Source organism: Chrysemys picta, chromosome 7 (genome assembly GCF_011386835.1).
Source record: "Chrysemys picta bellii isolate R12L10 chromosome 7, ASM1138683v2, whole genome shotgun sequence".
In the NCBI taxonomy this organism is placed as follows: domain Eukaryota; kingdom Metazoa; phylum Chordata; order Testudines; family Emydidae; genus Chrysemys; species Chrysemys picta.
Genome location: NC_088797.1, coordinates 22,373,380 through 22,383,939, shown reverse-complemented (window position 1 = coordinate 22,383,939; position 10,560 = coordinate 22,373,380). Strand labels below are relative to the sequence as shown.

The 10,560-nt window shown below is 43.0% G+C and overlaps 1 protein-coding gene across 15 annotated transcripts in view; it reads left to right on the top strand.

The window, feature by feature from the left end:
* Window positions 1-6,760: 6,760 nt before the first annotated feature.
* CHCHD6 (coiled-coil-helix-coiled-coil-helix domain containing 6) overlaps window positions 6,761-10,560 on the top strand; it is a 169,327-nt gene continuing 165,527 nt past the window's right edge. For 11 of the 15 annotated variants that reach the window (XM_042849836.2, XM_024104986.3, XM_024104985.3 and 8 more), the window contains exons 1-2: window positions 6,765-6,967; window positions 9,206-9,347. In XM_042849836.2, the coding sequence (XP_042705770.2) occupies window positions 6,878-6,967; window positions 9,206-9,347 (232 nt within the window). In that variant the 5' untranslated portion in view covers window positions 6,765-6,877. Of the gene's footprint in view, window positions 6,968-9,205; window positions 9,348-10,560 lie in introns of all 15 variants that reach the window. The other 4 variants (XM_024104984.3, XM_065552941.1, XM_065552937.1 and 1 more) reach the window with 3 other exon arrangements.

Genomic DNA, 10,560 nt, shown 5'->3' with positions numbered 1-10,560 from the left:
AGTCTTGATGCAGCCTTCAGAGCTGGTGAACACTGATCCTGAGCTGGCCAGAGAAGTTACTCCAGAATAGTGCCACTTGCTACCAGATATCCACAAGGCCAGTGCCACCTTTGACCGCAACCCCACCTTCCCGAGCACTCCTCCAAAACGAGCTGCCTCCCCAACGTTGGCTGTGCGTATATCATTTCCTCTGATGAAACCATCATTTAGTTTTCATCTCATCCTGGCTTGACTCTAACAGCTCCCTTATCTATGTCCCAGCCATCCAGACTCTAGCTTCTGCAGAATGCTGCTGCGGCCGCTTCCTATGAAAAAGCAGCTTGATCGTATGCTCACTGTTCGCAGATAGCCTTATTCGAAAGACATGAATTTTAAGATCCATTTAGAAAAATACTCTTTTAAAAATAACCCCCCCCTTCGCCTTTCTGTAGCTGATTTCATGGACCCTTGTGCTCTCTGTTCTCTCCACCTCTTCTGGGCTGGGATGCTGCCCTATGCTCACATTTGGTGAGGTCTGGCTGCCTTGATGGGCTCCTTGGACTTGTTGGCTCCTCCCTGGAGGGAACCTGGGTTATCTGTGCAGTTGCTGCTTCTGTGTTGCTGGTACTGCTGCTCCTGTTCTGTCAGCTGTCCCCTGCCAGGCAGACAGACAGGCTGTTAATGCTATGTTGCCTAGCAACCATCACCGATGGGGGTAGTGCATTGGCCTGCCTCCCACAGGTCAAAGGCAGCATCTGGAAGTACACATTAGGCTGGCAACAAAAGGAGAGGCAGGGGAGTGAACCTGCAGCTTGTTGGACATTCATCTCTCTTGTGTTTGTGGGCAATGTCTGGTCGCAGGCCCTGGACTCAGTAGGGGACTCAAGGGCTTCAGTGGTGGTTTGGAGTGAGGGATGATTGGGGCAGAGGCTTGGGATGTCTGTGGCTCAGGGTGAGGAGCTGCAAGAGCAGCTGTTTAGGGGCGGGGGTGGCAGGAGCAGTGGTTCAGAATGGCGGGCTGTACCTTGGGGAGGGGGTCTGCAGGGCTGGCGGTTTATAGTAAAGGGCCAGTGGCTCTGGGTGTCAGGCTGTGGTTTGGGATGAGCAGTTGCAGGGGTCAATGTGGTTCAGGGCATCTTCTGTCTTTTGGCTTTTACGTCCAACTGCATTTGTATTTGGTGCCCCTAATAGGGCAGTTGCATAGATCAGATGGCTACTGAATGCTAGTGTTAAGCAGCATGGGTGGCACAGGAGGAAAACCAAAATAGTGGCCAGGCATTAAAAAGTACCTGGTGCTAGAGCTAAGGGCTCCCTGCTTTTACCATGGGACTGGATCAGATCCTCCTGCAGTAAAACCTGCTGGTGCGGGGCAGGTCTTAGAAGGTAGAAATCTTTGTAAGCATCTGTTCACCAAGTTCCTCCCAGACTTTTCCATTGGGAGATGGCAGGGATTGCTCCACACATGGAATAGGCTGCTAGATCCACCTCCAAAATTTCTGAGGATCTCCTAGGGGAGATCCCAGGTGGCTGTTTGTGTGAAGGGTGTTCTAAATGTTTTGTTTTCTTTCTGTACATAGACACCCCTGTAATGCAAGTAGTGTACCAATATTTGTATTGTGTTGTAGAACCCAGGAGCCCCCATCGTGGTCCAGGACAAAAGATGGGCCCTGCCTCAAAGAGCTAACAATCTAATGGCCCTAGATTTCTGCAATTGGATCCACACAGAGGGACCCTTGTGTTTGGCCAGAGCCCCATTGTTGGACTGAGGCTGCGGTTTTCATATTTATTAAATTAATAACACTAAGCTTTACCTGAACACCTCTATCCCAAATGTATAACTACTAAAGAGGCCAGCAACATATTAAGAGTTTTTTCTTTATATCTGTAAGTGATTAACTGACTTCTGAAAATGAGGAAAGTCAAATAATAGAGAGGTTAGGTTGTGTGGGATGCTTAAAAACTGAACTAGGGAAGAGCCTCTTTGAAAATAACATGTCTGCTAGTCAACACTCTGATCAATCTGCTTGTATGTTGCATACCTTTTCCACATCCTTGATCTGCCTTTTCTGTTTGGATAGTAAGCCCTTTGAGCCAGGGAGCATCTCTTACTATGGATTTGTACAGTATCTAGTGCAAGGGGCTGTTCTGCTCCTTGTTGGGTGTCACGGTCATACACATAATAAATAGCAATAATTCATAAAAGCTTTGCTGAACCGAAGTAGGTGATAGGTAAGGAAAGGTTATCTTGAACAACAAAGCATTATCTAAAATTGGTGATAAAAACAAGCACAAACTGCTGTCAAAGGAATTGCACAAATTGAATTTAAGATTAAATTGAATGGTGAACTGCCCTCCAAGGATACATGTTGGTATAATGATGGACTAGGAATTCCTTGAAATGGAAAGAAATGCCTGTACTCGGAACAGTGGAAACTGGATTGAATGATCAAATTGATGGGAGCATGATAGCTGACCGCTCCCTTTCGGGACATTTTAGAGGGAAAAGAACATGAACATCCTGAGCATGTTTCAGGATCTTACCGTCCCCAGGGTTACCCTGGTGAACTTATATGCAAGAAATAACATCGTCATTAGTGGACTTCGGAGGCATTTCTTGTTATATTCAGGCAACAGTGCGGCTGTTATGCTATCACAATTAAATCAGCTGAATCCAAAGCATTCTCTAGGAACTAAGATATGAGCATCCTGCTCTCCATTCCCTGCCCCCGCCCCCCCCTGTGATATTTTGTTTTCTTTCTTTTCTGTTTGGCTTTTGCCTAAAGAAACTCGATCGATTTTAGTTTATCAAAGTGAAGATTTACGAGGTGACTTTGACTTGACCACTGTCTATAAATACCCTACGTAGGGAAAAGACTTCAATCTAGAAGAAAAAAGCATAACCAGATCCAATGGCTGGAAGCTGAAGTTAGATAAATTCATACTAGAAATAAGGTGCAAATTTTTACCAGTGGAACAATTTTGCCTAGGGAGGTGGTGGATTCTCCATTACAGGAAGTCCTTAAGATTAGCTAGCTTTTTAAATGAGATGCTCTAGCCCAGGGGTCGGTAACCTTTCAGAAGTGGTGTGCCGAGTCTTCATTTATTCACTCTAATTTAAGGTTTCGCGTGCCAGTAACACATTTCAATGTTTTTAGAAGGTCTCTTTCTATAAGTCTATAATATATAACTAAACTATTGTATATAAAGTAAACAAGGTTTTTAAAACGTTTAAGAAGCTTCATTTAAAATTAAATTAAAATGCAGAGTCCCCGGGACCGGTGGCCAGGACCCAGGCAGTGAGAGTGCCACTGAAAATCAGCTTGCGTGCCACCTTTGTCACGCATGCAATAGGTTGCCTACCGCTGCTCTAGCACAACCAGAAGTGATAGTATTGATGCAGGAATCACTTGGTGAAATTCTCTGGCCTGTGTTATGCAGGAGGTCAGACTCAATGATCATAATGGTCACGTCTGGTCTTAAAATAGGTTAATCAATTCCAAGATTAACCATCTTTGAAATTAACTGAACTCCACATTACCATCCCTATAACAAGCCAGGACAGGCTAAGACTTGAACCAGATTTGCACCAGCATGAAGGAAGACCAATGAGAAGAAACCAAAGCAGACCAGCCAGATGTCATCCCAGACTGGGGAAGCGAATGGGGTGAAGAGGATAAAATGCACCAGTTTGTGACTGACCTGTGTACCATATCCTGCCTACGGCATGTGAATTAAGCAGGCATCAGTGAGAGAAGTTTTCTTTCTTTCCTCTCCTTTCTCTTCTCGTTTGTGCATTTGCCTAAAGAGCAGGACTGATCATAACAAGAATAACACCAGCAGCAGACTGAAACATTCTTTTCTCCAACAAAGCCTTCTGGTACCAGCAAGAAACTTTTGAAATCAACATTTTCCCTCTGAAAGACTCTGAATATGAATGAAATATGAAGGGGAACTTTCCTATAATGAATAACCATTTGACTTTGAATTCCAAAAATTTTAATGTTTCTCTTTTGCTTGTCATGATTTTTTTTAAACAAATGTTCGGAAGGATTGTCCTAGTGTGGTCATTATGGGAAAAGCATCCCTTTTACACAAGAACCTGAATCCACAATTAACAGTTTCATGTTTAAATAGGAAAACACGGGTTCTAGTATCACCTTAGCATCTTGGAGCCTAATACCCCTCTAGCACAACATAACACAATGGTGATTTGTTGGTTCATATATTTAATCTCATTAGTGGTGCAGTAATTAAATAGGCATATCTTGCCAACTGCATATCACATTTTATGTGTGCTAACTGCTAATTAACTGTATTCACTGAGCAAAATGCACTAAATTAAAGAAATTAAGAGATTCCAAGTTCCACCATTGTAGCACCAAGCCTTTCTCTTGGAGCAAATCCAAATTGCCTTCTCTAAAACCTTTTCATATGTCTCCAACACATAAAACTAATCAGCGTCTTGCAAAATTATTATTTTAGTAATCTTGTAGAAAGCCTTGGGTATCTAGATCCTAGAGTGACCTGTACCCTTAGGATCACTGGATAGACCAAATAGTGGGAGATTTTCTTCTGTTTGCTGCTAGGTAATAGGATTGAATCTTGCCTGCTGTTCTTGTATGCCAGATGCAAATTTCTGAAAAAATAAAATTCTTTTGGCAGGGTGCAAGGCAGCCATTTTCCAGGCTTTTTGTAATGAAATCCATCTATTGGGGTAATGATGTACCGGTATTTGGATGATCACAGTCTTTGTCTTTTGTGTGTCCATTTGTCTGGCCCCTAATGTACTTTGGGCCCTCTTTTATTTCTCAGTTTTTATGAGAAAATTCAAAAGATTTGGATCAAGCTGTCAAACAATTCACCATATGTTTTGGGCAATGAGAGATTTGCCACTGTTTTCCATGGACTGATAAAGCAGTAGTAATAAATGGTATTGCCTAATTAGCTTAAAATTACTTTGGATTTCAACAAATATTCCATGCTTAGCTATGCTCCCTCAAAGAGTCCACACACCTGCTTCAGTATAGATTCTCTGAGGCAGTGGCTTTCAACCTTTCCACACTACTGTACCCCTATCAATAGTCTGATTTGTCTTGCGTATCCCCAAGTTTCACCTCACTTAAAAACCATGTGCTTACAAAATCAGATATAAAAATACAAGTGACATAGCACACTTGCTGAAAAATTGCTTACTTTCTCATTTCTACCATATATTATAAATTGATTAGAATATAAATATACTTAAATTTCAGTGTGTAGTATCTAGAGCTGTATAAACAAGTATGAAATTTTAGTTTGAATTGAGTTCACTAGTGCTTTTTATGTAGCTTGTAAAACTAGGCAAATATCTGAATGAGTTGATGTACGCTGGAAGACCTTTGCGTACCCCTAGGTGTATGTGTATCGGTGGTTGAGAACCACTACACTGAGATATGTTCTGTAATATATAGGTAGAGTGACATGGAATGTTAGCTGCTTTGAGGAATCATTCTTTAAGGGTGATTGAGGGTAATATCTTTTTAAGGAGGCCTTTTAATAGATTAGCTATACAATTAGCTATAATTCTGTCACTGGACAGAAAATCCACTCTGGGAAACTCTGTCTTGCAGAGGTGAATGTGTTTTATTTAAATATTTTGGAAATGAATCATTTTCTTTTATTCCATTGACATGATACAGGCTGTGGGCGCTCTTCTCTCTAAGGTTCTTTCACCTTAGCTAATGAAAGGTAAATAAGCATGACACCTTTCTTTCCCATTTAAGTCTGAGCATTCTAGTCTGTGTGTTCAAATAACTCCACCTTTACTGCTCAAGTCTATGGCCATTCAGCCTGTCTCTATTATAGGCTATGAATATTCATTCATCTGTCCCCTTTCAGCCTTCTCTTTTAAAGCATATAGCTACTCACCCTTTCCCTGGTAGAATTGATGGCCATTCTCTTCTGTTGTCATGTCTCTTAATATGTCCTACAGCCATAAATCAATAAAAGAAAGGCAGGTGCTGGTGGTGGAGGATTGACGCTAAGGGAAGAAAGGCAGCTAATTGTACACAAAGTCCTGTCAAATGCTCCTTCATCCCACCAGCCCCATAAAAAAAGTCCCTTTTTAAAAAATCAGGTGTTGCTGTGTTTGGTGCTGTCTTACAGCCCCAGGTGCTGAAGTCAAGAGATTATATGAGAATCTCTGCTTTAATTTAAAGGAAGTTTGTAAGACCTTGTGGGTGTGGAGAAAATCCCTTAAGATGCAAAGTACGTGAACATAAACACTCAGAATTCAGAAGACAAACAATAGCCCAACATATATTTATTTAAAAAAAAAACATTATTTTGAAGGCCTGCCCAGCTCATGATGTGGAAAGCTTGTAGGGTGCCCAGAGAGCAAGTGTGAAGAATCAGGACAGGGCGTGGGGGGTAATAGGAGCCTATATAAGAAAAAGACCCAAAAATCTGGACTGTCCCTATAAAAGTGGGGGTTGGCAGTACTGCTCTATAGCAGGGCTATTCCTCTGGGCGGGTTGGGGGTGGCCTATCTGAAGCCCTGTGGGAGGCTAGGACCCTAGGCTCAGCCTATCATGCCCAGTGGCTAATTCAGGCCTGAGCTGGGCTCGCAGAGGTTAGGCCGCCCCCTCTCATGCTCGCTGCTCTCCTTGGTCTCCTCCTTCTGTCCTATCCCGACAGAGCCCTTGGAGGAACATCGACAGCGACCAGACTACAATTCCCAGCCTGCCCCGCGGGCCATCGCCAGCAACGTGCCTCTCCATTGGCTGCTCCCGAGCCAGCCGCCAATGAGACGCGGGTTTGTTGGTCGGTGAACTAGGGAGAGTTTGTGTAGCTGAGGAGGCTGCGTGTCCCGGCTTACGCGAGGGACAGGGTGGGCTAACCCCCATCCAGCCCCGCCGGCATGGGGGGCAGCGAGAGCAGCCACGGGAACAGGAAGGTCTCGTTCGGGCTGGATGAGCAGGAGCGAGTGCGGGTGCTGCAGGGCATCAGGGTGAGAACTGGCTGCGCTGGGGATGAGGGGAGAGGGGCAGGGGCTGTGGGGAGAGGTGCTGCGGGGAGAGGTGCTGGGTGAGGCAGGGGCTGAGGGGAGAGGTGCTGAGGGGCTGGGAAAAGCGAGTGACACCCAACCATAGTATTGTTGCCCTTATAGTGAGTTAAAAGGCATCCCTCCCCGTGCCCCCTTTCCCCAGAGCAGTTTAATCCATCCTGCACTCTGACTTCTTATGGGTTCGAGGAGATTTTACGTTAAGGACAGGAGGTGGCTGCTCTGACTGGCTCAGAGAGCATCCAAGGGAAAGACCATCACCCTAAATTAATATCATCTGAGTACTATAGCGACTGGTGTAATGGTGACATGTAAGGAGATAGGAGTTGTTGTGAGTGAAGATTTGATGCCTCTCCAGGGGGGAATTGGAGCTCAGGAAGGAGGCCCCATCTACATCATGATAGGACACCCTAGAGATAGAATTGGTGGTGTCACTAGGGTGCATTTTTCTTGGTTTCTTTCTTATCTGTCTCTTTATTTCTCTTATTTATACTGCTTTCTGTATTTTTCACTCCATGCATCTAATGAAGTGGGTTTTAGCCCACGAAAGCTTATGCCCAAATAAATTTGTTAGTCTCTAACGTGCCACAGGGACTCCTCGTTGTTATTTTTCTTCTGTTACTCTAAATTTTTGCAAATTTGCCCTATTTCCTTTATGCCATTTGTATCCCATTTGGCTGCCTATTTGCTTAGCTCCATGTGAAGGGGCCTTCTGAGTGAGACTGGATAAGATTGTTCACTTCTTTTCTGCAGCTTCCAATCACAAGGATTTGACTAGGGTTGTTTCACATTCCTCTTGTAGATCTTTGATATAGAGGAGAGTCTAATCTTAATCAATTTTGTCTTTGCTGCTGCTTAGCTGGGCCTGTTTAGCGTTCAGCTCCATGTACCAACTACACAGCAAAGTGAATTGCTTTGTTAATTTTATGTTGCTGCTCAGCTGAATGGTGGTGGAATTAGAGAAACTTGTTGATTTATGGTTATTGGTCCATTCCTTTGATCTCTAGGAGTTCAGACTAAATGGACGGAGCTCCGATATTTGTCATTATAAGAGCTCACGCTAAATGAACAGGGGCCTCCCTGACTCGTTCATTTGAATTGCAAAGCTGAATCCAGTCACAAGCTTTTATGACATTAAATAGGCTTCCTTATTTTTGGAACTCCAAGGGGATTATTTTGTTTTTTTATAAAAACTTCAGATACTTTATAGCTAGTGTTGGCAGTTCATTTTCTTTCAAGGAAGTACACTCATTTTTCTAGTTATTAATTTTGTCCTTGTCTTCACTAAAACATCATAGTCATTATGTAGATTATTTTACAGTGCATGTTGTATGATTGGAGCTGTGTTCCCTGAGATCTGTTAATAGGGTGCCGTCTGTGTTTCGTTTATAGTGCAAGCAGAAGGGAATAGCCCTAAGACCAACCTGACAAAATCACAATATGTAATCAAGATGTTAAAATGCTGCTTATCTTGGGCAGTAGTGGCATAGCTAAAATCCATGTTCTGGTTTATGCTTTGAAGTGTGTCAATGGGAGTCTGGCCTGGGCATGGAAATTGAGCACCCCTTAATTTTGTCCATTAGAGAAGAGTGACCAGTATAAAATTATTGACTGGTGTATCAGAAGAACAGTTAGCCCTGTCCATGCCATCAAAGGCAAGGGCAGAAAAGCACTCTGAATTGAATTCCCAGGAGATTTTTGGGTGCATTTTCTACCTTTCCATGGTTTTGCACCCAAGTATGGGAATAGGCAATACAATTGGAATTGGGCACATTCGTCTCCTCCACTTCATTATTGTTTTGTAGAAAACTCCACCTAGACTTATAAAAGTAGGAACTGAAGATCTACTAAGTAATAATCCTTCCCAGCCTCCTCCTCCCTCCCCCCTCCCCCCCCCCCCCCCCCGGTGCATACAGGATTGTTACTTATATTTTGGTCTCCAGTTTGTTGTCCAATCTAGCCTTAAGACTCAATTACTTGAACTCCATCACTTCCTGATGTAATATATTTGCTGAATGTGAATTCAACAATAGATAACTTGATCTCGGATAATGTTTTAAAATAGCATAACTAGCAGTATTTTGAAGAAGGATTAAAAAATAATTACCTGTTGAAAACTCCTCTTAATACAAAATAAAAATCAAGAATTGACTAACTTAACCTCTTTCCAACAAATTGCTCTAGCTCTCTGAAGATGTAGTGAACCGAATGAAGGAAACTTCTCAACTTAAAGGGGACCAGAGACCATCTTCCTTTCCTTCTCCCTCATCCTGTGGCACTGCACCATCACCACAAGCTGCAGAAGGGAAGCCCAAGTTTACTACAGGTATTGTCAGTCTGCGCTATGTCTGCAGTCTAAAGTATTGACACTGTTGGTCACTGAGGAGTGGTCAGTGCCTTTATAACACACTTGTACCTTGTCAGGACGTGCTTGTTATGATGAGTGGCATTTACACCTGTGTGGGTATCAGTGTGATTACACAGATTGGACATTCAGATTGTTGCAAGAAAGCTTTTTTTGGGTGAGGTAGACAATGTTGTATGGTAACTAGAATGGTTGGGAATCCTGGGTTCTGTTTCTGGCTCTGCCAGTGAATCTGTGTGATTCTAAACAAGTCATCTAACTTTTCAGTGCCTCTCTGTTTTCCCCATGTGTGGAATAGTAGTAATACCCATTTCATCAAATATTTGTGTGACTTCATTAATGTGTGGTAAGGTTCTTTTGAGATCTTTGGATGACAGGTATGGTAGCAGTACAGAGTATTACTTACAGCCATGCTTCTAAAAGGGCATTAGTCATATCAGCTTCTTTCAGTGGACAGGGAATCTGCTGTACGTATGTCATGTTGTTCTGCAGGTTCAGAAGAGAGAAACTTCATGAGCTGGTACTAGCTATTACCAGAAAGAGAAGAGGAGAAACTGGCAAAGCTCAGCTATTTAGCTGCATGCTTAATGACTTGTTTTCTCATTCAAGTCAGCTGACTCATGTTTTACTCCATGGTGCTCAAATACATATTGTTGGTACATTTGTCATCGAGCCCATAAAAGCCTTAAACAGAAACAATCTGGGATCCAGAGTACTGCAGAGGGTTGGTGAACCATTCCTTTGCTGCCAGAGACCAGCATTCATTTGTGGCCGAAGTCTTGTTTTAAAAGTGGATTTAGTGGTGCCTCATCCTTGTCCCTGTCTGTGAATGTCCCAAACCACTTTATAATTTGGTCTCTACTTAGGAGAGACCAGTGCTGAAATAACAAAGGTTGCAGCAGTTCTGGAGAGAGAGGCTTTTGCAGAACTGGGGAAAAGGGGTGTAAAATAGGATTAAAATAACATGAGTGCTTGAAGTGCATCAGTATCCTCAGATGGAGGAAGCTTGCATAACACTCACTGTCATTATGCCTTATTCAAGACAGTATTGTCAGCCTCTCACTTACATCAACGCTAAATTCGGCCATAAAACTTTTTAAGTTATTCCTTTTTTCCCCTTGACTTTTCTGATTGTACTGAGTGTTCCCTTTGTAGAGTGTTGCTCATTTGTTGA